At 31.3% G+C, this 27,104-nt stretch overlaps 4 protein-coding genes across 5 annotated transcripts; 3 read left to right on the top strand and 1 right to left on the bottom strand.

The window, feature by feature from the left end:
- The first annotated feature begins 9,956 nt into the window (after window positions 1-9,956).
- LOC145057093 (tobamovirus multiplication protein 2A-like) lies at window positions 9,957-12,685 on the top strand. Of its 2 annotated transcripts, none has more exons than XM_079004861.1 (7): window positions 9,957-10,113; window positions 10,831-11,112; window positions 11,390-11,489; window positions 11,730-11,810; window positions 11,890-11,994; window positions 12,080-12,289; window positions 12,406-12,685. In XM_079004861.1, the coding sequence occupies exons 2-7, from the start codon at window positions 10,886-10,888 to the stop codon at window positions 12,511-12,513; spliced, it is 831 nt and encodes a 276-aa protein (XP_078860987.1). In that variant the 5' UTR covers window positions 9,957-10,113; window positions 10,831-10,885; the 3' UTR covers window positions 12,514-12,685. The 2 variants fall into 2 exon arrangements, with proteins under 2 accessions (XP_078860987.1, XP_078860988.1); XM_079004862.1 differs by lacking the exon at window positions 9,957-10,113 and adding an exon at window positions 10,194-10,515.
- Window positions 12,686-13,535: 850 nt separating this feature from the next.
- Window positions 13,536-15,337, bottom strand: LOC145060265 (uncharacterized). Its single transcript, XM_079007960.1, has 5 exons — window positions 15,205-15,337; window positions 14,672-15,138; window positions 14,215-14,584; window positions 13,740-14,028; window positions 13,536-13,695 (listed from the first exon to the last, which is right to left on the bottom strand). Exons 1-5 carry the CDS (start codon window positions 15,335-15,337, stop codon window positions 13,536-13,538), a joined length of 1,419 nt encoding a protein of 472 aa, XP_078864086.1.
- Window positions 15,338-18,193: 2,856 nt separating this feature from the next.
- LOC145058815 (protein PLANT CADMIUM RESISTANCE 11-like) lies at window positions 18,194-19,874 on the top strand. Its single transcript, XM_079006703.1, has 4 exons — window positions 18,194-18,602; window positions 18,692-18,763; window positions 19,037-19,345; window positions 19,646-19,874. The coding sequence occupies exons 1-4, from the start codon at window positions 18,317-18,319 to the stop codon at window positions 19,729-19,731; spliced, it is 753 nt and encodes a 250-aa protein (XP_078862829.1). The 5' UTR covers window positions 18,194-18,316; the 3' UTR covers window positions 19,732-19,874.
- Window positions 19,875-24,703: 4,829 nt separating this feature from the next.
- On the top strand, window positions 24,704-26,616 carry LOC145057092 (Haloacid dehalogenase-like hydrolase (HAD) superfamily protein). Its single transcript, XM_079004860.1, has 5 exons — window positions 24,704-24,861; window positions 25,537-25,651; window positions 25,733-25,884; window positions 25,958-26,219; window positions 26,307-26,616. Exons 1-5 carry the CDS (start codon window positions 24,827-24,829, stop codon window positions 26,487-26,489), a joined length of 747 nt encoding a protein of 248 aa, XP_078860986.1. The 5' UTR covers window positions 24,704-24,826; the 3' UTR covers window positions 26,490-26,616.
- Window positions 26,617-27,104: the final 488 nt, after the last annotated feature.

Genomic DNA, 27,104 nt, shown 5'->3' with positions numbered 1-27,104 from the left:
AACTCTACCTAGAACTCACTCAGCTCGTCGAGTTGACTCCCAACTCGGCGAACCAACACTCGGTTAAGACTACTCGGTCAAACCCGCTATGACTCATCGAGTTACCCATGGACTCGGCGAGTTGGCTCCCACAGATTTCTCATTCAGCCATTTGAGGTCAGATTTGCAACCCAAACTCATAGATCTAACCTCCTACTACCCAAAAGTCACGCAAAGGTCCGAACTTAAGGCTCATGCATGGTGTATTTTGCTCTATACACCATTTTGACTCCATTGAAGCTCCATAGCTTCAAAGCTCCAAGGTTACTCACTCATGCCTACCTACTTTTTGGATCTCTAGACCTCACAAGGTCCAGATCTACAATTGACTCGAAAAAGGGTTTGGATGCACCCAAAACCCCATCAATATGGATACAAGCCCAACTTTACAACCAAGGAAATATACTCAAACACAATGGAGGCAAGAGTTGTACCAAATCCAAAGCTTGAAATGAAGACGAGACTGATTCACCAACTCTCCTCTGAGATCCTTGCAACTCCCTTGATTTTCTTCTCAAAGAAGTGTCCTCCAAGAAGCCTCTTTCATCTCTAGCTCATAAATAACTCTAGGGTTTCTCTCAAGGGACGAAGACACTGTTGGGAAGGGGCCAAGGAGGCTATACGTGCCTTTAAATAGGTCCCAAACCCTGGAGATTAGGGTTTCTCTGCCCAACACCTACTCGGTGAGTCCTTCCTCGGACTCGTCGAGTCCACTCATTAAATCCACGAGAGAAACCCGACTCGACTCGGCGAGTTGGACCCTTAACTCGCCGAGTCTCCTTTAATCACAAGATTAAACTACACCATAATACCTCTGAAAATCCGGATGTTACACGTACACTTATGTATGCGGGGCGTACTGATGTCAGGAAGAAACCCTGATTTTTAGGGTTTGAATGGTATTTAAGCAACATTATGGCTCATTTCTCCCCATTTTTTCAACCTCCACATCATTTGAGACGTTTTTGAAAACCTTAGCCCCCTCAGTGTGTGTTTTGAGCTCAAGAGTGTGTTTTTGGTGTGTTAAAGGAAGAAGAACTTTCATCAAGGAGCCTTGAAGTGGAAATAAGCTTGTGGATCTGGGATTCTTACCTTCTTGAGAAGCTCCAGAAGGTATAAAGTTTATACCTTGATGTCTTGGTTGTTAGATCCCATTTTGGGTGTTTTATGTTGCTTTTCTTGTCCCAAAAGTCCCATGTTTTGCATGGTTGGCTATTGTCATTTTGAGTTGCCCTTCCAGACCCTAAGAAGGGTCCTAAGCCATAAAAATGAGGTCCCAATTACTAGAATTGTTTCATGCATCTTGTAGAAGGTCTTAATGGATTAAGACCTTGTGTTAAGCACTTTGTGGACTTGTAAAGTCATAAAGTTGGAAACTTTATGACTCTAGAGTGCATTTCGACTGTGGATCTGAAGTATAGATTTGAGTGCTTAATCCATTAAGCACTTAATGAAGTTTTTGGGGTTGCGAGGGTGCGCCCCGCGTAGATGGGAGTACACCCCTTGTACTCGGTCAACCAACCGGATGATGGTCAATGCGAGGCTTCACGTACGCTAAGCGTACCTCCGGAGTACGCCCTGCGTACTCGCATGGCTTTGCCTTGTTGAGTTGACTCGGCTGGGTTGACTCGATTGACTTAGTGGGTTAGTTTACTTTGACCAAGTTTGATCTTGAGGGTATTTTGGGATTCTAATGGAATCGGTCATTTGGTGGAAATAAGTATTGTTTAGAGAGCTGAGATTCAGAGTCGGGCCTCATCAGTTTTGCTCAATTTGTGAGGTGAGTTTTCCTCATACTACTTATGGGTCGAAGGCACCAAGACCGACCCTTTGGATTGCTATCCTAGTTTATCGTATGATTGTGTAGTGTAGTGATCTGTTAGATTTGTATCCTGGTAGATAGGATTATGCTATGCTTAGTGATCTATAAGATCTGCCTGTTTGCTTATTGGCTGGTTATTGTGTGATTGTTTGTTATATATGTATGTCGACACGTTTTGTGTGTGGTTGGGTTAAGGCGGTCCTGCTTTGTGCTGAAGACCAACAGACCTAGGGCGTCCCAGGTAGAATGAAGGCCAACGGGGCGTACCAGTCATGCCGAAGGCCCGGAGAACGTTCCAGATAGGATGAAGGCCCGATGTGGCGTACCAATCATGTTGTAGGTTCTGTGAGCGTACCGGGTAGACTGTAGGCCTGTGTGGCGTTCCCATCAAACTGAAGGCTCCGTATGCATGTTGTTTGCTGTTATTGTTATGATTTTGTGATGTGTTTGTATTTTGGGGGAACTCACTAAGCTTTGGGCTTACAGTTTAGGGTTATGTTTTAGGTACCTCAGATGATCGCAGGAAGACAAAGGCGTGATCGCGCACCTCCTCGTGTTTTGTTTTATAATTTTGGGAAAACTCTGGTATGAAACATGTTTGAAAACTATTTTATTTAAAAGTGATAATTTTTTATTACATAATAACTAATAATACAATTTAATATGTATGTATATATATATATATATATATATATATATATATATATACACACACACACACACACACACACTCAAACGGTCGTTGGAGGCTTGAACATGTGTGTTGCTAATAAAACACTCCTTAGACACCCTATTATCATTTTTATAAAAAGTCAATTTATAATCAAATTTTTAGGAAAACAATATAATTTCAACTGATAAAAATATTTCAAAAATTAATTAGCGTGTTTATATGGTAAAATGAGATATCTTTTTAGCGAATCCCCTTGAAAGAATGTCGTTGGTTGTTGGTAACCAATAGTAAATTTGTAAGATAACAAGAGTTAGTAAAGATATTTATTGTTGGTAATTAACTGCAAGAACCTTATATAAATGAGAGTGGAAAGGTTAGAACTTTAGAAGAAAATGTTGGTATATAATTGGCAAGATAACATCATTTATAGGACTGGTTTCGTTGAAGGAATATACTCACATTGTTTGGAAATACGGTTGTAATGTTGCTTTAGTAATTAGTCATGTGGATGTAGAAAATTTTTGTTGGTTTATAGAAAATTGTTATAAAATGTTATAAAATTCCTTATATTTTTGTCTAGAATTTACCGAGCAGTTAAAATTCCATTAAATTATGATTGCAATTCTTTTAGTAAATTTTTAATGGAAAAACTACATTAGGGCCTGTCTTAATTCATGTTATAGTTCTAACAGATTTCATATAAGTCGAGAACCGGTTTAGCTTTTTACTGTTTTGTTCATCTCTAAATGTAAGCATCCGAGTACATAGTTGATGATCCATTTATTCTTGTTGAAGATTATAAATCTTTCATTTATGAACCTTTAAAAATTTAAGCATAATACAACTCAAAATCAATCTGTGTTTAAATAAATGGGTTAACTTTGTCAAATCTATTTGTTACGAAAATGAATAAAGCAAGACCAGCCCATGATGCCATTATCATTATGGTGTATCAAGGTGTGCCAAAAGGAAAAGGCCAAAATATCACGAATCCTTTTGAGTAGGGTGTGAAGTAATTTGGAAATTCAAATTTTACTTTTTATATATTGTTATAAAGTATTAAATATTTAAATGTACAAGATGTATCTATTCAAATATAATAATGTCTTCTTGGATCGAAATTTTAAGTTAAGAGGTGTATGAATGGATTTGTTGATATGTATTTTACATATGATCCTTCTGGATAATTGAAATCTGATATTCAAATACGTAAATATTAAACGCCATAAATACGGCCCTAAAAAACAAAAAGAGTTCGAGACAAGTTTATACTATAAACTCATTATAAGCTTTAAGCATCCACAATAAAATAAAAGACTTTTTCAACTTTTTTTTACGTACTTCATGGTACATTAAGCTTAAATAACTTAATAATTTGTATATCATTGAACAAAAATTAATATATATATATATATATATATATATATATATATATATATATATATATATATATATATATATAATGGAAAAGTTCAATAGATAACCATTATACGTCGGAATTTAAAACGATCAACGTCAAAATGAAGGGTTGTAAATTTTTAAAATGGACGTACATGTACAAAAAAAAACTAATTATACCAAAAATATTAAATTTTTTTTGTACTCTATTAATAAACATCAACACCGATTAAAAAAAAACCTCGAACAGTGTAGATTCACAGTGTGAATCTAAACTGTAAATATTTCAATTTTTAACATTCAAATATGAAAAATCTCGAACAGTTCAGATTCACATTGTAAATCTGAATTACTATTATGCACACTGTAAATTTGAGAATGTTCACAAAAAAAAAACCTCGATCAGTGTAGATTCACAGTGTGGATCCAAACTGTAAATATTTCAAATTTTAACATTCACAATATGAAAAAGCTCCATCCAATTCAGATTTACAGTGAATCTGACTTATTATTATGCACATTGTGAATTTGAGAAGGTTCACAATGTGAATCTGAACAGATCTACAATATGAATCTGAATAGGTTCACAATGTGAATATGAACTGAAATATCGTTTTTTTAATATGAATATGAATCTATGTTTAAAAAGTATAAAAAATATGAATTTTGATATATTTATTAATTTTTTTTCGATAAAAATTTATCTTAATTTTTTTTCATCAAAGAAAATGAAGTGAGTTTTTTTTTTTTTGAAAAAAGTTCGTTTTTTATATATCATCATGGATCTCTATGGAAAGACGACGAAAAAATCTTGAACAAAGATATATTCGTTTTTTTTTCGATAAAAAACATGGCATAAAAAAATTTTGAACGAAAAAAAATGGTGAGTTTTTTTTTTTTTGTAAAGGATGAATTTTTTGGTATAATCCGGTGTGAGTGCGTCTAATCTAAAAGTGTACATCTATTTCCTTGGCCATTGATCGTTATGATTTCCGACGCTCACGATTGATTTTTTGGTTCTTTGGTTAATTATGGTTTTCTATTGAAACTCACCCCATATATATATATATATATATATATATATATATATATATATATATATATATATATATATGTTCTGATTTAAATTTACTTATTCTTTATATAAATATACATATTTGATATTAATTTAAAATAGAGAATATTATATATACACAATTTTTTTTTTTCTAAAAGGCAACAAATTAAAATAAATAAAACTTAATTAATATATAATAAATGATATTTCATTACAAAAATGCTTCTAACTTTTTTATATTTATATCTTATAAAATTAGAAAAATAAGATTTGTAGATTAAAGTTTTATATAGTTTTTTTACATATTATTTAAAAAAACAAACATTTTTATTAGTTGTTAATAGAATAAATGTGTAAAATATATTCATTATGAAAAAAAAACTAAGTAATTTTACAACTTTAGTCAACAAAACTACGTTTCAAGGAAATTTATTCAATAACTTGTTTTTTTTTCCTTCCTTCACCAAGTTATTTTACCCAAAGATCTTTCAAGAAAACTTATATTGATTTTCTAAATTCACATTTATACTCAAAATAGAATTATAAAAGACTTGATCAACCCACACATTATTCCACTTTTTAATGAGATAAAATGTTACATATATATATATATATATATATATATATATATATATATATATATATATATATATATATATATATGTCTCTTAGATATTAGTTAAAATTTTAGTTACTAGGTGTGAAACCCGTGTAATTCACGGATTTATTAAAAAAATATTGAATATAAAATATTGAGCATCAAGTTTTTCAATATATCTACCCTAATAAGTGGAAATTATTTTCTTTGTTTATGATTGTATTTCATAATATTTTTTGTTTTGAAGAAGTTATTGTATAAGTGAAAATTATGATGTATAAATATTAAATTATGAAATAATTGATTGTTGCCTAATTGATTATTTCCTAATCTGTAGTTGTAGGTATTTTATTTTGGTATGATTATTGAAATTTAATTTAATGATTTTACATAACATAAATAAACTCGCATAAAATATGGAATTACTTTTGTATTTAAGAAAATTGAAAGCACAAGAAAATGCCAAGTGGAAAAAGAAAAAATCAAAAAATCCTACAAAATGACATGTGTCAAACTAAATGAGAACATAACATTTGGCAAAAACTTTTTCATTTATTAAAGTAGATAATCATCAAAATGGTCTAATGATGATAACTCAGAATAAACACATTTAAAATGAAGTATTTTTTTGAATCCAACAAATTTCAACTTTGAAATCATATGCTGATTAAAAAAAATATCTTCATTGTACATTAAACTTTGTATAATGTTATCCCATCTTTGATAAGATGGGTTTTGTGGGAGTGGTTGTTGACTTGATGGAGAGCTTATGTAATATACTAATATATGTCTTCACTTGACGAACCCCTTTTGTCCAATTGTATTTGTAGATATTTTTTCCAATAAAAATAATACCAATTGAAGTTGTTGATAGATATATTTGTAATATTAATTTTGATTTGTAATAATTTGAGTTTCCCTTTGTTAAAGAGTATCTTAATTGTATTCTTAAGTCTCAACAAGTTTATTTCCTATAGATAATACTTTTAAATTATAATAGAGATATCCTATCCCTTATCTTATTTTAAAATTACCACAACTCTTCAACTTACCAAAATGTTTTTGGTGTAACGGTAATGAGTGACTCTCTCATTTGAGAGATCATGAGTTCAAGTCTAGCTTAAGACTTAGGTGATGATAATTATGAGTAAATTAATTTGCCATTTCAAAATAAAACTTTACAATTAGATATCTTTTTAGAACAACACACATATTTCTTCTTATCCTACCCTGTTATAATTTGATATGTTACAACTCAATCTAAGTTATTGTTTTATGACACCATATAAGACTTTAAACAACATTTTACACCAACAAGTACTCAATCTAAGTTATTGTCTTATGAAACCATATAAGACTTTAAACAACATTTTACACCAACAGTTGTTGCCTTGAAACATCGATGAGGCTAACTGATAATCACCCATGTTGTAATACACTACTTTGCACGTATTTTGCCCAAAGTAATTATAAAATTCGTTATCGCTCTATATAATAACATCATATTCACCATCTAGTTTATATATTAATTGCCACTTGATATGTGTATCTCTACATCATAATAATATTCACCGACCACAATAATATACAATTTATTAACAACAACAATATAAATTTACATATTGTGTAACAACACATATCAAGAACATTAGTTATTAGAGTATAGTTACTCATCTGGATAGTTAGTAATAATAACTTTTGCTTTGGTCTCTAGCTTCTTCTATTCTCGGCTTGCCATTTTACTAACACCTAATCAAAAAATAACAAGTTCCTTAGAACTTGTCACAATCTACTACAAGCTAAACTTCGTGACCATTTGTCACCAAATTAATTAAACTCCACAATACAAGTGCTAAGTAACTTAACACCATAAGTTATTAACTAAATCTCATATTTCTAACAATTCCACAAGTTAGGGTTTATAACCCACATTAACCAATATGTGGAATCCACATGTTAGATCTACTACAGAGTTCATAATAGCATCATATTATGTATTCTTATAACTAACTCGGGTTCCAACAACTGTTCATAATTACGCTATAAAATATGATTACATAATAACATAACAAGAGGATACCTTAGCCCGGTCGACAACTCGTATGCTCACATTCTAGCATCCGTAAGCTTTATGCTTACGGTATTTTAGGGGACTCACTAAACTTTATGCTTATAGTTTAATATTTTCAGGTACATCCAGTTTCAAAGGGAAGGGCCGGACTTCACCGCACAACATCCACTGATGGCTTTTTCGAACTGATTATTATTGTTTTACTCTGATGTTTGAAAGATACATTTTACTCTGATTGGTTTTGGAACAAACGTTTGTATGGATTTGATGGTTTAAAAATGAAAATTTTTGTTGGTATTTTGGGGCGTTACATTATGTCAATATATTCTCACTGAAAATGTTAGTAAGTAGCCAAAACCTTCCATACTCCATTAATCTATACAAACAGATGTTAACAATCTCTTGTTGAAATCTACAATATGGTAGATGTCATCATTTCATGATAACGAGGGTTTAAATTCCGTATGTGACATAAGTGAATTTAAAAAGTAGTATACGAGTAGATTAGAGGTGTGCATTGTCGTTCTAAAGCAATAGTCTCGTGTTGGATCTAAACCCATTACACTATTGCTTCACACAAACAACCCCTCCCTCCCCTCCTCCTCCTTCCCTCCTTCCTTCCCCCCTCCACGCACCCACCACCACACACACACACATAAACATGGATATACTCATATAATTATCCTTTCACGTATGGACTCAAATTAAATAGATACTTAAATTTTCTATATGCTACTAACGAAATACTAATCTATTTGTTCAAATTAAAGATATGCTCAATTTCATTAGATGGTTACATCTTAAAATCGGTTACGTGACAACCTTAAGCTTTTGAAAGGAAAAAATAATAAGGGTAAATTTCATATATACCCTAAATAAAGAAGGAAATATCATATTTACCCTAACTAATATCTAAATATCATATATAACCTAAATAAACAACCATAATATCATATTTGCCCTAATTTTAAATTTTAATACTTTTATAATTAGTAATTATTATTTAAAATCATTTTAATTATAAAAAATAAACAAATTGACCATAATACCCCTTTCCAAACAAATTACCAAATCCCTACGTTGATGAAAGATGCAATCGTCGCCTTCATCATTCTTGCCCCGTCGTTATCTACTCCAGAAAACCTCGACTGATCATAGCCGATTAGCCATTCTAATATTAGCGGCTTCGACACCAGGTAATACGTCATTCATATCTCTAGTGATTTCATCTCTGGTTCTTGCTTATACATGCATGAAGTGTGTTTTATGTGATTATACACCTATATGCTGAGCCTTTCCAATATCTGTGCTAGCTCCTTTACTAATACCCTATATAGATTTGCATTAACACTACAAAAACGAAAGTACGAAATTTTCAAACAAAAACTTATAAACCATAAAGTAGGACATATTAATGAGTGAGTAAAAGATTGTTACGTTGGAGTGTTGTGTCCAATGGTGAGATGATATAATACCCTACCTTATCATTTATCATCTTTATTATTTATCTTTCTAATGACAAATATAATCGATAATTTTTTTTTTAATAATAAACATATAAAATAAGATCTTAATCGATTAAAACACTTTTGTTTATACTAAGTCATAAAATGATAATTTTGGGTAAATATGATATTTTGACAAATCCAGAGTATATATGAAATTTTAAATATAGTTTTATAAAAGGAGTATAATAGTCGATGTATAAAAATAATGATTTAAAATGATTATAAAATATTTAAAAAAAACATTTAGGGCAAATATGATATTATAGATGCTTATTTAGGGTATATACGATATTTAGAAATTAAATAGGGCAAACATGATATTTCCTTCTTTATTTAGGGTGTATATGAAATTTTCCCAAATAATAATATACCAATGATGACGAAAATATTATTGAACTATAAATGCTATTAGAATGTAACAAACATTTGTTTTTTGTTTTTAAAAGACCATTATAAAACATATAAATGTCAATTACAATAGTCTTTTAAAAACAATAATAAAAGTGCATTATCTTTTAACAACTTATTTAGTTTAATGATATTTTAAAAATATTTTAGATAATTTATTAAATATTATGACATAAACCCTTTGCTAAATTATTTTAATGTAATGACTTTTTCAATAACTTCATGTAGTAGAATGAACTTTTTTATGTGTATTACCCGTTAAGATAATCATGAAATCTAGGTTATTGATTAATTAAATAATTTACTTTTGGTTGTAAAGTTTCTTATTGGTGGTCGCCGGTTTGTGGTGTCTCATTTCCCTGGTCCACAAAGAAAAACAATTGGGGCCAGCAATTGAATAACATTTTTGGGATAAAAATCTTCTTAAAAAAAACCAATTTTTGATTTTTGACATCTGGTTTCAGTTTATTCCCACACCCTTTTCCTCTCGTCTTCCAGTTCGAAATCTGAAAATTCAGCCATTTTTGCTGCCTATATGTGTAAGTACTTCATCCGATCATCCGCAATTTAGGTTCATTTCTTCTTCTCGATCAAAATTCTCAACTGGGTTATTGCAATTCTTGTTTCTTTTTACTTTTTAAGATCGGGTTGAATTTCCTTGAATCATGAATCCAATGTTGGTGTCATGAATCAATTGGGTTTTCCTGCGATGATCTACATACCCCTGATTCTGAATGCGTCGAATTATGTTTGTAAAATTCACGAGACCTTGTTTGGTTTCACGGAAAATTCATGTCTTAGCCTGTGGAAAATTTAGGTTTTAGGTCATATTGTTGTTCTTAAGCTGCATAATTTTGAGAAAAAATTGACAGAAGAATCTTGTAGCTAACCGGATATATATACTACGAAAGGTGATCAAAATTGATTCTTTTGAGTTAAAGGTATGACTTTTATGAGTGATCAAATCTCTATGCTTACCAGAAAAGCAAAGAAGTAAACACCCCCTTGATTTTGAATATCCTTATGATGGAAGTAGTTGTTAAAAGAAAATTAAGAAGCCCTAATTGAAACTAGTTATCTTATTTTGTTAATTTTGATGACTAAACTAACATTTTCTATGCTAGTTAGGTCATTAAACAAACATTTTTATGTTCAATTTCAATCAATTAAGGTTTCTTATATCTACTTGTATTTCCTCACCTTCTTTCTTATATCTAATCTTATATTCGATTCCCTTTTGGCTATTTATAATGTAGGATTGAAGTCATACGATTGTGGTTTTATCAACTTGAGGATAATCAAACACAAAATATGGGTTGTAAGGGGTGTTTGGAGTGTTTATTGAAGCTCCTAAACTTCTTGTTGACACTTCTTGGTCTTGCAATGGTGGGATATGGTGTTTACATGTTTATTATGTACAAAAATGCTAAAGATGACTGGGGCCCACAACATGATGAATTAATACAACTTGGTCGACCTATGTTAATGGCTATAACATTGTCTTCCAACAACATTTTTGATAATTTGCCTACTCTTTGGTACGATTTTTTATTGTTTCTTTTTTACTTCATGGACTTAATCTGATGTTTCTTCTTTTTTGACTTTGTTTCTTTTTTACTTAATGGACTTAATCTGATGTTTTTCTTTTTTGACGTACTGCAAAAAGTACGACTTTACAGAAAAAAGTACGACTTTGTTTCTTTTCCAATCAAACCATTATAGTTTCAGACATTTTTCCAAATTATATCATGTCAAAATGGTTATTTTAACTAATAAAACATTTTAATTAAAGTAATTAACATTTTTTTTATGTAGGTTTATTTATCTATTTGTTGGTGTTGGTGCAATTCTGTTTGTGATATCTTGTTTTGGTTGCATTGGAGCAGCAACTCGAAGTGGATGTTGCCTAACTTGTGTATCCTACTTAACAGCTTCATTAAATCCATATTTTTAACATAATTACACATGTAATTTACTGTAATACCCCTCGTGATAAAAAAGAGATAATAACCATAAAGGTTGAATATCGATAAGCCTATAACAACTTGTCTTAATGGATAAAGAATAAAAAGTCTGATCGCTATAATTTTGGAGTTATAGTGTTACATGTAGAAGGGTAAATCGGTCATTATTTGATTTCTTTAATCGAATTTAGTACTCTGTTCTTGTGATCTTGTTGATTATGGTGGAAGTGGGATGTGCTGCTTTTATCTTCTTTGACAAAAGCTGGAGATCCGTGAGTTTGCGTTAAATATTTTTTTGAATATTTTGTATTAAAAATTTATCTGATTTTTTAAATTCAAATGTGTTTTTAGAAAATTCCGGATGACAAAACGGGAGATTTCAACATGATGTATGGATTTATTGAGAAGAATTGGAATATATGCAGATGGGTTGCTCTTGGAGCTGTTGTATTGCAGGTAAAAGGCACTAATATCTTGAAAATTACCATAATGCCCTTATTGCTATTACTATTTATATAATGATTACACGTGGACTTTTTAGGTTCTTGTGTTCTTGTTAGCGCTTATGGTAAGAGCTGCAAATAGTCCAGAAGATTATGATAGTGATGATGAATACATAGCGGGCCCCAGGCAGCAACGACAGCCGTTGATTGGAAGACAACCACCACCTGCCGCCGGTGTCCCTGTCCCCGGAACCCTAGACAGCCGCCCTAGTAGAAATGACGCATGGAGTGCACGAATGAGGGAAAAGGTGCGTGTTTAAAATTCTAAAACATTTTTCTTTTGATTTCGTTTAGTTGTATTTATAGCTAATTTTATTTATTTTTGGTTTTGTGTGTGTGTGTGTGTGTGTGTGTGTGAGAACAGTATGGGCTTGATACATCGGAGTTCACATACAACCCAAATGAGTCAAACAGGTATCAACAGGTCAACGTGCAGCCAACTGAGGAAAAAAGCCGATGCACTATCATGTGAGAATGTGTGTGTGTTTTTTGAAACCTATTTTTTGTTTTATTTATGTTTGATTATGTTTTTGTTGAGTGTGTATAAAACTCAGTTTCAGGAGTTTGCTTTGCTTTACTTTATTTATTTATTTAACTCTTGTAATTTTGCTTTTTTATCCTAAGTTAACATATTATCTTGTGTATGTTGACTTGACATGACTTTAGTTTTAGGATTGGTTTAAAATTGGATTGAAATGAGTATAAAGAAAAATCAGTTTTGATTCTAGATTCTAAACTAGTTAAAGACTAAAATCTATCGTGAATCAGGTTTTTATATTGTTATATATTTTAATATAATTGATTAAAATCACTTGTGTCATCCTTCTAACTTTTTCTCGGTAGTTATGCAAAATTTATAGCTAAATACAATACATACAACGATTACATGTTTAAAATCGATACCATGAACTGATTGATAACCATATATATTTTCTCACCTATCGTATATTAAATATTTATTGAATTATACAATGACAAGTGAATCATGTAGTGATTACTCAGAGTTGATAAATGCTTTTAAAAATGTTGTTATTTTGAAAAAAATATATAATGATATATTCTCCAAAAAATAAAATCTAAGTTCTAACCTTTCCACTTCATAGCATTGTTGCAATTAATTACCAACAATAAACATATTTCATAATTGTTGTTATCTTGCAAAATTACAATTGATTACCAACAAGCAATAACGATACATTTCAACTCTCTTGTAAGTAAATAATAGATATTTTCTTAATTATTCTCAAATAATCTAGGAATTTAAGAATTTTTATATTATCTAGTTCAGTTTTGAGCATTTTATTTTAAAATTTTATATTATAAAAAATAGTGATATGTTGTTGAAGGTTTTCTAAATTTATTGTCATACGCAGTGGCGAAGCTTGAACAATTAACTAGGGGGGGGGGGGGGGAAGTATTATAAATTGAAATTAACGTTCTTAAAAAAACAAATTGTTTTGAACAAATAAACACCAAAAACACCTAGAAAAAGAATTACAACTCAGCCCGACGACCTTTAATGTCTTTAAATTCATCAATTACAGACTTCGAATCAATGTTTTCAACAATTTCTCTTTCTATGTAAATCACCAAGTTGTTTGCGAGAAAATCATCCGACATGCTGAAAATCCCCTCTCTGTTGTTGCGGTAGAAACTGTAAGTGTCAAGATTAACTGAACCACTCTATCAAGCAAATACTATGTCTTACGTTTCTGAGTTTCCACAAGACACTTGCATAGGTCAGCAATAGTTGATACACCACTTAGTCTGAGATTCTTTGTGATATCAATATTAAAAATCTCCAATTGATATCGTAATTGAATCCTCTCTTGCTCCGTAAAAATTTCAGGATAATACTTCTCAACAAGAAGACAAATTTGATCAACGTTAATCACTTTAGAAACTAAAGTAGAACTAAGTCTCAACAACTCCATCGCCCGATCATTGAATCTACTATTCAACTCATGTAACTGTTTGTTCAATGTGGCTGTAAACAAATCCACTCGATAAAAATGTTCAAAAGTAACATGATTGTCTGTTTTTCGAGGCCGGTATCAAGTAGAAGTATATGGAGCATTCATATCTGGCATATTTATTTGATGTTTTTCACAAAAAAAAAACTTTACTTGTGCAAGTAAAGACCTCCATCCTTTGTTTCTAAAATTATTTAGACCCTCCTTTGTTGCTGAAACTAACTCCATGACATTAAGAATATCTTGGGATTTCTTTTGTAGAGCTTGAGAAAGTATTTCGGTTTTTCCTATTACTTCCTTTATCAGGTGAAGAATAAACACAAACTCAAATGATTTCAGATAACAGTAAGCCGCATCAGCATCTCCGCGTTGAGAATAAGTAGCAGATACGTCATCAATTATTCCTTGGAGAACAACACGAGTACAAGCAAACATGTTAAGCAAACTACAAACAGAACGAAAATGAGAACCCCAACGTGTATCACCAGCTCTTCTTAATGTCCCAACTTGATTCAATCCTTTACCTGATTCGATTTCACCTAGTTCCAATAACTGTTCAATCTCAGTTGCCTTTTATTTTTGTAACTCATCATGACGCTTACTGGAAGCACAAACTACGTTAATTGTAAAAATTAAGTTTGTGAAAAACTAGTGAACCAGAATAATTTCCCTTGAAGCAGCCACCAAGGCTAGTTGCAATATGTGAACAAAGCATTGAACATAATATGCATAACGACAATCCTCAAGAACAAGTGCTTGTAATCCATTCCATTCCCCTCTCATATTACTAGCACCATCATAACCTTGACCACGAATTTTACTAACATCAAATTGATAGTGTAAAAGTTGTCTCCACATATTTGTTTTCAAGGTTAATGATAACGTATCCCTAACATGAACCAAATCCAAGAACCTTTCCCGGATGATTCCTTCCACATCAACAAATCTCAAAACTATCGCCATTTGCTCCTTTTTAGACTCATCCCGTGACTCATCAACCATGACACAAAAGTATAAATCCCCCACTTCACTACGAATATGCTTTTGAACTTTATTTGCAATAATACTAAGAATTTCTTTTTGAATGTCCGCAGAAGTATACTTTGAATTATAAGGAGCTTTCTCTAATATAACGTTTGCAACTTCATCATTATACGATGCTAGAAGTTTTAGAAGTTAGAGAAAATTACCACGATTTTTGGAATCAAGAGTTTCATCATGTCCTCGTAAAGCACAAGCTTGGAAGGTCAACCAAAGAACTGTGTCAATTGACACTTTTAAGCGTAAACGGTTCTTCAATATTTGCGCTTCATTTTGCTTCATTATGATATTTTCAATGTGTGCTGCTTGGTTCATCAAGTTTTCAACAAATGCAACAGCATTTCTATGTTGTGAGCAACCAATATGTTTCAAGAATGCACAATTTTTCCCGTCATTAACTTTTTTCCAATTGTCAGATCCTTTAACAGTAAATGCATCGTAACAATGACACACACTTGGTTTATCATTAAATATCTTCCTCTTCCTATTCTAATAAATGAATAGGTTTATTCTCCTATTGACAAATGTCATACTATTAGAATTTCTCATTAATAACAATATGTAACATATCATGCCACTTGTCAAATTATTAATTATCAATTTCAAATTTCAAATTTTAAAATTTCCACTCTAATTACATTAAATTAATAATTGATTCTCCATTTTAAATTTCAAATTTTAAAATTTTTCATTCTAATTATATTAAATTAATAACATTAAGTTAAAAAATAAAATAAAATCAATACAGATTATAATGTGATATAACTTTACATATTTGTTTAAATCAACAATTATAATTCTATATAACTAAAAAAAATATCTCTTAAGTAATAATTTATTTAAAATAATTGATTAGTAATTTTGATTTTTTAATATAAAAGTTTAATTAATTTTATAACCGTAGTTCTCACGGATTATAAACTAGTATAACAAATAAAACAATAAGAAACATGTGTTGTTGGAGAATATTCTAGCCAATTAGGGAAAATGTTGAACCAAGAATATTTGAATCTACGAGGATGTTTTGTTGAACATTTAGCTTGATACTCCTTAAGATGTATTTGGAAAGCTCCTAAATTCAGATAAGCTCGTCTCACTTGTTCTCTTAAATTAACCGGATAATCCCACATTTGCTTTCGTTTAGCGGGATCTCTTTCTAGATTCTTCAAATCAACTTCATTAGGATTTTCCTTTTTTTGTGGTTGTGGCTCATTCTCTTGTTGTTTATCCTTTTCTTGCGGTTGTGGCTCATTCTCTTGTTGATTTTCCGTTTCTTGCGGTTGTGGCTCACTTGTTGAAGCTTTTTGATGTTTACTCTCTTCATTTTCATGATTAGTTTCTTTATCATCTGCATTTCTTTTGTAAAAATAGTCTAAGGTTTTCATCTTTCCCATGATTATATCTATAAAAATCAAAATGAAGGAACAACTGATTCAATCAAAATCAAAATTAGAACAATAACCAATAACTCATTTAACAATTAGCAGTGTGTGAAAACTGAAAAGTAAAACCAAATCAAATTGACAAATTGACAGCCAAATCAAATTCACAAATTGACAACCAAATCAATTTTATAAAAATAGTCTAAGGTTTTCATCCATCTTTGTTTTCAGTTAATAAGTTTTGTTTGAAGCATAACAAAATCAATTTTTTTTCTATTCCATACTTCCAGTTTGGTGTCCACTGTCTAGAATAAATATACTAGAAGGCAACAACAACAACAGTGCAAACAGAAGGCAACAACAACAACAGTGCAAACAGAAGGCAACAGTGCAAACAGGAGAAATTGACAAATTGACAGGAGAAATTCTAGAATCCTACTATCCTAATTCCTACACCAAATCAGATAAACCAAATTGACAAATTGACAGGAGAAATTCTAACCCCTAATTTGGAGTTTGGACCGAGAGATTGAGAGAAAAGAGGAGTAACTTGCAAACAGGCAACAACAGCAACAGTGCAGACGTGCAACACAACATTCAATCAGAATTCAGAACAAAGAACAAGTGAACTGGAAAAGAAAGAACAAAATTCGGGATTCCATACCTGATTTTTGGTGCGATGGGCGATAGCGAGAGTGAGAGTGTGAGACCAACAGGCCAACAGCGACTCAGCGAGCAACAATTCAGCGACAGCAGCGACATCAAGCAGCAGCGATTCAACGAAATTGGGGAAGAACCGAACGTGATTTCTGGAGTCTGATTCGGTCAGACTATGCTTGCTTGGAGTTTGATTCGGGAGGGGCCAAAGCTCAAGTTTGAAGATAATAGGCCTTGTAATTAAATTTTTTGAACTATATTTCCTATTTCTAACCTAAAAATTAGGGGGGGGGGGGGGGGCACTGCCCCTCCTGGCCCCATACATACTTCGCCACTGGTCACACGTTATGAGTACAAATATCTTACAATTTTTTTTTGTCAAAGTTAAAGATTAATCACAATATAAAAATAAAGAATCTGGATTGTTGGTCCTAAAATTAGACCCGACAAGCATGTTATGTTGTGTCAAGACATTACATGGGTTGAGAGAGTTTGACCCTAACCCGACACTTTTAATTATCGTGTTGTATCAATCTGTTTATTTTTGTGTTGGGTTTCACTTTAAAATTTAGATGTTGTAAATATGTTGTGTCATGTCGCATTGAAACATTTTAAAAGTTGGAAAGTAGTTGCGAGAAGGCGAAGAGGAAAAAGTGAAACATTGAAGTTGAAAGAAGAAATGACAAAATTCATAGTAAGTTTAAAAGATAAAACAGAAAGAGTTAGAGTTGGGGAACAAAATGATAGATGGTGATGAAGAGTAAAATAAAATTTGTTTGCGATTGTATAATCAAATAATTTGTTTTTTTTTTTTATAACATAAAAGTTATACTATTAATCATCGTGTAACACACGGGTTATAATATAACCCTAATAATATAATAGTTTATTTTAGCATTAGAAAATAATACATTGAGTTTTTTTTTAATAATATTAAAATATTGTACTTAGTTATTACTACTATTATAATAAAGTAATAAAGATTATAGGGTATAAGAGTATTTTGAAGAGCCTAAAATTAGAGATTTTGTCCAAATACATTGTTAGCTTTTAGATAATCATTCAAAAATCTCCAAAATCACGTCTGTTTCTTTCCAAACAAAAGCAAAAACAATCATCAAATTTTCATGTATAACTTTCAGAAAAAAGATTAATTCATCTCATAAGAACATTTGTTCCCTATCAATACGTTATTTTCTTTCCTTTCTTCAAATAAAAAACAATGAAGCAAACCCCAAATCAATCTCAAATCCACCACCGGAATCCACCGCCACCGCCATTTATGCAACCAACAACAACCATCAACAGCCAATTTACATCACCACGATCATCAAACGTGCAAAATGGCAACCAAATGATGCCGATGTTTTGGCCAAATTCCGGTGGCATTCCTCCGCCGTTTCCTCTTCCTACACCTCTTGCCGCCGGCCAAGAACCAATTTATTATCCTAACCCACCAAATAGTTGGGCAGTTGGTCTTTACGATTGCTTTTCCGACTTCAAAATAAGTATGAATTCAATACATATTATTTTCAACAATTTATTAATATTCTAACCTATTTATTGAGTTAATTTCAATTTCTTCCACAATTTTCAGGTGTTTTGGTACTTCTTTGTCCATGTGTTGCATTTGGGAAGATTGCAGAAATTGTTAACGAAGGAGAAACAAGTCAGCATTCTGAAAGAAAAAAAAAAATCTCTACATAAAATTGTATTATGTCATATATTTATAACAACCCATATTGAAAACCATTGTTTTTTCAACGGTCTTGTTTACAAAATACTATTAAAAATCATATAAAAAGTAAAAAGTTTGAGCTGCTTATGTTCGAATATATCATTTTATAACAATTACTGAAAAAATGATTTACTACATATTTATGACATTTTAACCGTTTAAAAGTTGCAACATCTAATTTATTATTTACTTGAAATGTTGTAGGTTGGACTGAACCGGGATCACTTTATTGTTTTTTATATGTGGTCCAAATAGGGTTTATGGAAATTCTTGATTATATATGGCTTATACTATTCAAACATAAATGTTTCGGTGCCATGGGTTATCAAGGGTGGATTGTTGGTTTTATTTTAGCTACATTTTATAATGGTTTATATCGCACCAAAATGAGAAGACAATGGAATCTAAAGGGAAGTTTGTCTAGTGACTATTGTCTTCATCTATGGTGTCATCAGTGTGCACTATGTCAACAATATCGTCAACTCGAACATCAAGGATTTATAGTTTTCCAAGGTACCCTTTTTCATATTATGGAGAATAAGATATCATTTGACATGCATTGGATTAGAACTAATTCTAATGTTAATAGGACACAAATTGCATTTTTGTATGATTATATCCCACTCCAAAAAGTGGACATGGGTTTGCTTTTAATCTCATTTATGAAAAAGACATTAATCTTCATCTCATCCTTATTATCTAAGCCTTAGAAAACTTATCGAGTCCAACCCAATACAGTTATGTCATGCGTAACAAACACAATGTATAGTTTATACATACATGTATATGGTTTATATTTTTTGGTTTTTATAGGATGGGAGAGAAACAGGGAAAGGTATAGGCAAGAAACTACAATGTATCGACAAGCACCTCCTATGGTACAAGAGATGTCCAGATAAAGAAAACTCAAGTGCATGAAAAAGAGGAAATGGTTAGGTACAAAACAATGTACATATTGTATCATATTTGATTTACAAAGCATTGTAAAGGTATTGTTTTTGCTTTTGGCATGAAGTTTGTTTTGTGAATAGGCTAGTGTATAGTATTCGATAAAACTTGAATACACGCAGTGTCATTTTTTCAAGAGTCATGTTGAGTAGTAAAACTTAGATCTTATTTACAAAGTTTTATATGGACACTTTGCACTAGTTTGGTCATATATGTCATATACCAATATTTGGGTTTTATTTTGTATAGATTGATTTCTAGATAATGCAAAAACAACTATGGTTTACTTTTTCATTTAGTCACTTAATTTTGAAAATCATTAACAAAGATCTTTGAACATTCAAAAAAAGAAAAATCATTTATACCAACCATAGTTAGAAAGAAAAAAAAAATCAACCGGGTGTAGTCAATATAGGGCAAGAGTGAGCCTTGGCCCACCCACAAAAAAGTAAAGTTACATATATATTATATGTATAATATACATTTTTGTTAAATAAAAGAAATTAAGATTAAAGAATTTTGTCACTTGTTCATATTTTGTATATTATTTGGTCTACTCTAAAATAAAATCTTGCCATTGACCACTCATTTTAAATAAAACAAATTTTTTTTTTAACTATTTCGTCATTTTTCATAGTTTCAAGTTTTAATGAGCAAACTAAAAAATAAAAGTTGATTATCACTCATTGTATATTACACAATGATTTGACTAGTTCACAAGTAAGTAATATGATAGAAGATATCGCTTTTCCCCATTCTGAAATGCTATTTAAATAAAGATAATCTCAAAAAATAATCACATTGTATAGACACACATGTATAACCAAATTTTGTACGAATTTCGGGAATGGTCCTTTTGAGCTAGTTTTATTGCGTTTTTTGTCCCTCAAAATAGTGAAATGACTATAATACCCTTAGGGTATTTATTTTTCAATTTTTTAAATTTAATAGTTATTTTAATTATTAAAAAAAAAGGGTCCACCTCTCTCTCTCTCTCTCTAATCATAAACACACTCGTCTTCATTTGTTCTTTCTCCCATCGATCCGGATCCACTTTTCTGAATCCCTAAATAAACATCGATCATAACTCAATCACACATAAACATAAACTAAATATGAGCTAAAGGGTATTTCCAACAATCCGATTGAAGCAACGTCTGTTCCTTCACAAGAAACCTGTCGTTCTAATTCCTCCATAACTCGACCTCAGACTATCCACACAGATCTTAACAATCGGCTGTAAATCCTCAGGCGAAATGCTCTCAATTATCTTCGTTGAGAAATTCTCCTGTTGCAGAAACCCTTCACAAGGCTTCGGCTTCGGTTTCACAACGCTTTGGTGGGTTTGGTTCTTTTCGTGGTCCATCATCATCTTCCTCAACCACCTGCAACTTTGATTTTTGATTTAGGTTATGATCAGTTCTTGAACACATAACAGGTGCATCTTGATTTATCCTTTTACCCCTGAATCAATCGGAGCAGAGCACCAAAATACCTTTTAAGATCTCGCAAGAGAGGTTTCCACTGGATGAAGATGAAGCGGCTGAATCAATCGTATCTCTCTTGTCTTCTAGGTCCAAATCAATGATCCTCTCTGATGTTGTAATACCGTTCTTCATCTTGGACTTACATCCCCTCTCACCATCTCCTTCTGAAATCACCCATCAAGAACCCTCTGTACTTTCTTTCGTCACCTGCAGATCACACAGATCTCCATCTCCCCTTTAGCTCTATCAATAAAAAACACCGAATCGAGTCCTAAAACATTTCTCTTTCCTTTTTATAAACCCAACACACCACCAATTTCGTTACTTTCGTATCATCCTTTTTGCTAATCTGATTTTTAATGGCTTTGAGTTATATGTGAGTTGAGGAGAAGAAGATATGTAGGTTTTTTCTTAGCGCGCGCGCGCGCGCGCGCGCGAGAGAGAGAGAGAGAGAGAGAGAGAGAGAGAGAGAGAGAGAGAGAGAGAGAGAGAGAGAGAGAGAGAGAGAGAGAGAGAGAGAGAGAGATGTCGGCCCAAATTAATTAATTATTTTCTTTTTCATTTAAATTAAATAGAAAAAAACATAAAAAATAAATCAGAAGGGCATTACAGTCATTTCGGTTTATCGGATGACCAAATCCGCAACGAAATTAGCTCAAAAGGACCACCAATCTAAAAAAATCGGGGTTTGGACCAATACTCCAAAAAAATGTACACCACAGAGACCATTTTTACAATTTTGTCTCTAATTGATAAAAACATTTTAATGTCAATAAACAAAAAGGAAAAACATGTTTTATGCAAGACTCATACTTATCGATAATATACTTTTAACATAAATAATAGCATGATTTACTCATTATCTATTATAAAACCAAATTTACCTTGGCACAACTTAAGGCAGCGTTTGCAGATCATATAGTTGTTACACAGTATAATAGAGTTTTTCCTTTAAATACCTTATATTTTCATTTTTTTTTTTCTTTTACACCTATATTTTTAAAACCCAATTTTGACATATTATTTATTATTTCAACCCTCACAAGTAATTTGATTTTTTTTTTCTATAAAAGACTATATTTTGTATTTTTTTTTTCCTGTTTTAAATCTATTTTTTTTCAAAACAAACCAAATTTTAACCTATTCATTATTGTTTTGTTAATGGAGTCAATTTCCAACATGTAAACCTATATCCTCCTAAGTTACATGTATCCTAAGCATTGATCACCTAAAATGTCATGTTTATGTTTCTTCCTCTTCTTTTTGTATACCATATAAGGTCCCTGAAATGATTTCTTCTTCAAACTAAGAACATAAACTTAGTAAGAAATACTGAAATAAAATTATTTTAGTGAGGATGAGGCTCATCTATTTACCTCATGTCTCAATGTTGTTTTCACAAGATTGAGTATGTTTTCAATGTTGTCCCAAGATTATTTTCAAAATGTCTTATAGTAATTTTTTTGGCAGTATAAATGGACAATTTTGCAAGTAAGTTGACATTTTTGTTACCTTTATGTCTATTTTGTCTCATGTATTTATCAATGTTTTACAATGAGTACCAAATTTATTCGACATGTATGTATGGAGGATCTCGTATATTAGCTATTTTTTTTACCTTGGTAACATTCAACATGAAACTAATGTGAATGCCAAAGCGATGTAATTTCATGTTGGAGGTTACAAAAAATAAAAAATAGCTTATGTCTATGATCCTCCATATATATGATGTCAGATAAATTTAATACTCATTGTAAAATATTGATAAATACTTGAGACAAAATGACCTTATAGGTAAAAAAATAACAAATTACTTGAAAAAATGTCACAGTTACTATATCATCAAACATTGTGAAAATAATGTCGGGACAACATTTGCAAACAAACTAAATATTGTGAAAATTGCTTTGGGACAAGAGGTAAAAAGATGAATTTCATCCTCACAATAACAAAATTTTATTTCAGTATTCTCTACTAAGTTTATGTTCCTAGCTTGAAGAAACCATTTCAGGGGGGACCCTATATGGTGTACAAGAAGAAGAACAACCAGAAACATGACATATGGTTTTGGAATCAGTTAGTCTTTTAGGTTATCGATGCTTAGGACACACATGAATTAGGGATATAAAGTTACCTTTTGGTAACCGTCTCCACTAATGAAATAATAAACAAATATGTTAAAGTTAAGTTCAAAAAATTAGGTCTAAAACGAAAAAAAATGCAAAAATGTATGGTCTTTTATAAAAAAAAAATTTACTTGTTGATAACCTACTCGGGGCTGAAATAACAAGTAATAGGTAAAAGTTTGTTTTTTTACAAAAAAAAAAAGTCTAAAACGGAAAAAAAACGGTCTTTTATAAAAAAAAACTTATAATATATAACATACAAAGAAACATTCTTAATAGAAACAATTAATTCCTAATTACCCAAAACATGAAATAAAAACAATGATTGGGTAAAAAATATGGGTTGTTAAAAAAATGACAATATAACAAAGTCATTACATTTTGGTCATTTTGCGGTTTAAACAGCTATTTTATTTTGGTTAATTAAAATCATTTGTTTTTCAAAGAAATTTGCAGTGTAACCACCGTGTCTCTTATTTTCGGTATGAACTGTGTTAAAATTGATATGAATTTTAGTAACATACATGACATCACATATGACATCACATGTAATTCCTAAATAAATGAATCCATTATTATAGAAAATAAGATATTATTTCATAGAATGGATAGAATGTCATGTAAATGAAAATTCATGTTATTCATAGAAGACACTAAACCATAATTATATATTAAAACTAGGTGTGAGACCCATATATTACATGGGTTTAACTAAAAAAAATAAATATGAAATTTTAACAATTTGAAAAAGTTTGAATTTATAAGAAAAATGAGAAAAAATTTAAATTATTAAAATTAGTAAGACTTTAATATATTGAATACATTACATATATATAAACCATTTCTAATAAATACTTTACATATATATTACCTTACATATTAAATATGGAATTTTAATTTAATAAAATGAAAAATACAATAAAATGACAAGTGGAAAATAGAAAATTTAAAAATTTTAGAAAATGACATGTGTCCAAATGAATGAAAAGATGACATGTGGCAAAAAAACCTTCATTTATTATAGTAAAAAATAGTAGATTATAATGAAAATTTCTTCCTATAATATTGACTTTCATCTCATTAACCGGATAGTGGTTAAAGGAAAGAAATTGCAATTAAAAATATGATAGTTCCATAGACAAACGGCAACAAGCTACTGTTTATGGAATATATTAAGAAGTTGATATTAAATAAACTAAAAAAAATAAAACATATTATTTAAAATAAAAGTTAACTTCTTATTATTTACCGAGAATTTCGTGGAAGAATAAGAGCCACCATACAAATGTCACGTTTTGGAACTTCTTTTAAGACTACCATAGACAGACACTTCGAAGCACATTCGTTTCAAGATTCCATTTCGATTCATTTCGAGTGGTTTACTGATTTCACATTTCAGATTTCAGATTTGTTCTTCCACACCTTTCAGAACGATGACGGCGTCTGCTAGTGATATTTCAGAGAACGGGTAAACAATTCCACTTATGATCGCTCTGTAAATCAGTTCTAGAGTTCGTTTACGTAGTTGTTTGATAATTTGATCTGATTGCTCTAAATATACCTTGCCGATGCTCACTAACACGATTCCTTTTGTACGTAATTTTCATTTTGAATCGAGGAATCGCTGATTGATTTGTGATTAATTAACATGAGAAGTGTGTTCGATTGTTAGGTCCGATTCACTTTATATGATGATGTAATCATGTTCATGATTCATCTAATAACATCGTGAATTCAAGACTAGCATCCAATTTTTCCCTCTCATATTGAGCGATTTAATACTTATAATTGAATCGAATTTAGCTGATGAAACCTTCTTCCATGTGTAACAATGCTCCTAGGCTTTACTAGATTTGAACAGAGAGAATGTTTTCACATTTTTCGTGTTGTGGTTCCAATTTGGGGGTGTTTGCATACACACGATTATATGGCTCTGAATAATTACGTTTTCAGTAACCAATACTCCAATACCAAAACTGACTAATGAGACAATTATAACTTTACCTACTCGATTTTGGCTTTAATCAAGTGAAATCTATACAATTCGGTTTATCTGCAATCTGTATATGCATAATGCATCCATATGAAAGAAACAAAATAAGAATTACACTTACTGACTCCATTCTTTGGTTCTTCACAACAGCAAAGCTACAATTGTGGCACTTGCTCCACTCGAAGCAGTATTATTCGATGTTGATGGAACTCTTTGTGATTCAGATCCAATCCACCACATTGCTTTTCAAGAAATGCTTCAAGAGGTCACATTTACATCTACCTTTTTCTCCCTTCATAAGCCCCATTACAATACTTTCATCTTGATAAATGTTTCATGATACCAGATCGGTTTCAATGGTGGGGTTCCAATAGACGAAGATTTCTTTATTAAGAACATTGCTGGAAAACATAACGATGACATTGCAGCTGTCCTTTTCCCTGATGATATCCAAAGGGGATTAAAATTCTGTGAAGACAAAGAGGCTTATTTTAGGAAGTAAGCCCTCTTCTCTTGTTGACACTTTGTATATGTTTCTATCTGTGTGTTTGATTTTGTTTTCTGTATACAGATTGGTGAAGGAAAAAGTGGAGCCTATAAAGGGTTTATACAAACTAACAAAATGGATTGAAGATCATGGATTGAAAAGAGCAGCTGTTACTAATGCCCCAAGGCCAAATGCTGAGCTCATGATTTCAACTCTTGGTCTTACTGATTTCTTCCATTGTCTTGTCATTGGTGATGAATGTGAGCACCCAAAACCAGCACCTGATCCTTACTTAAAAGCTCTTCAACTTCTCAATGTATCAAAAGCCCATACTTTCATTTGTGAGGTATTATTTAATTTCCCTTTTTCTTGGAAAATTCTTTTTGTCAGATTTACCCCTACAATGATAACTGAAACTACATTGTTGTTATAGGACTCGGTTTCTGGGATAAAAGCTGGTGTGGCGGCTGGAATGCCAGTTGTCGGGTTATCAACTAGAAATCCGGAACACATGCTCATGACTGCAAACCCGACACTTCTCATAAAAAATTATGAAGATCCACAACTATGGGCAGCTTTAGAAGAAATTGATAGAAAAAAGACAAGTGGCGCTTAAAATAGCTTAAAATATCGATCATTGAAAAAAACACATTCGTATATCTAGAATCAAACAACATCATTGTTCGCCTAAATTGGAAAAGGCTACCTTATTCATAATAATCCCAAACTTTTCCCTTAGCAAAGACCGATTCGGGTATTTTACAAATTGTATGAGGAGGGTATTTACGTCTTTTATATAGACGAGAAATCAACAGCGAGAGGCGAGTCCGTGTCCTGCCTTATTTCTTTTTTTTTTTTATTGGTGGACAAATAAGTGCAACTTTTGTCTCATTGACATCAATTCAGGATACTGACATACACTGACAAATGCAAAACAACTTGTTTTGTCTTATTAACAAAAAACATGTAAATGACCGTTGATTAACTCTAACTTGACAATCTTGGTATCGTAATAGTTCTAAACTCTTCCGTTAAAAAAGACTGAATCGAGTTGGTATAATTATATTTGTGTCTATATTTTTAGATATAACTGTTGTATGATGAAGACGTTTACGTCTTTTTTGTACAGACAAGAGATCAATAATGAGTTTTTTTGTCCTGTGTTGTTTTATTTTTTTATGGACAAAAGTTGCAAATTTTGTATCATTTACACGGTGTTGATGACAAAGAC

The sequence above is a fragment of the Lactuca serriola genome, chromosome 6 (assembly GCF_051521515.1).
Source record: "Lactuca serriola cultivar US96UC23 chromosome 6, Lser_US96UC23_V15, whole genome shotgun sequence".
In the NCBI taxonomy this organism is placed as follows: domain Eukaryota; kingdom Viridiplantae; phylum Streptophyta; class Magnoliopsida; order Asterales; family Asteraceae; genus Lactuca; species Lactuca serriola.
The sequence above is the reverse complement of the archived record's forward strand: the minus strand, read 5'-3'. Positions and strand labels throughout refer to the sequence as shown.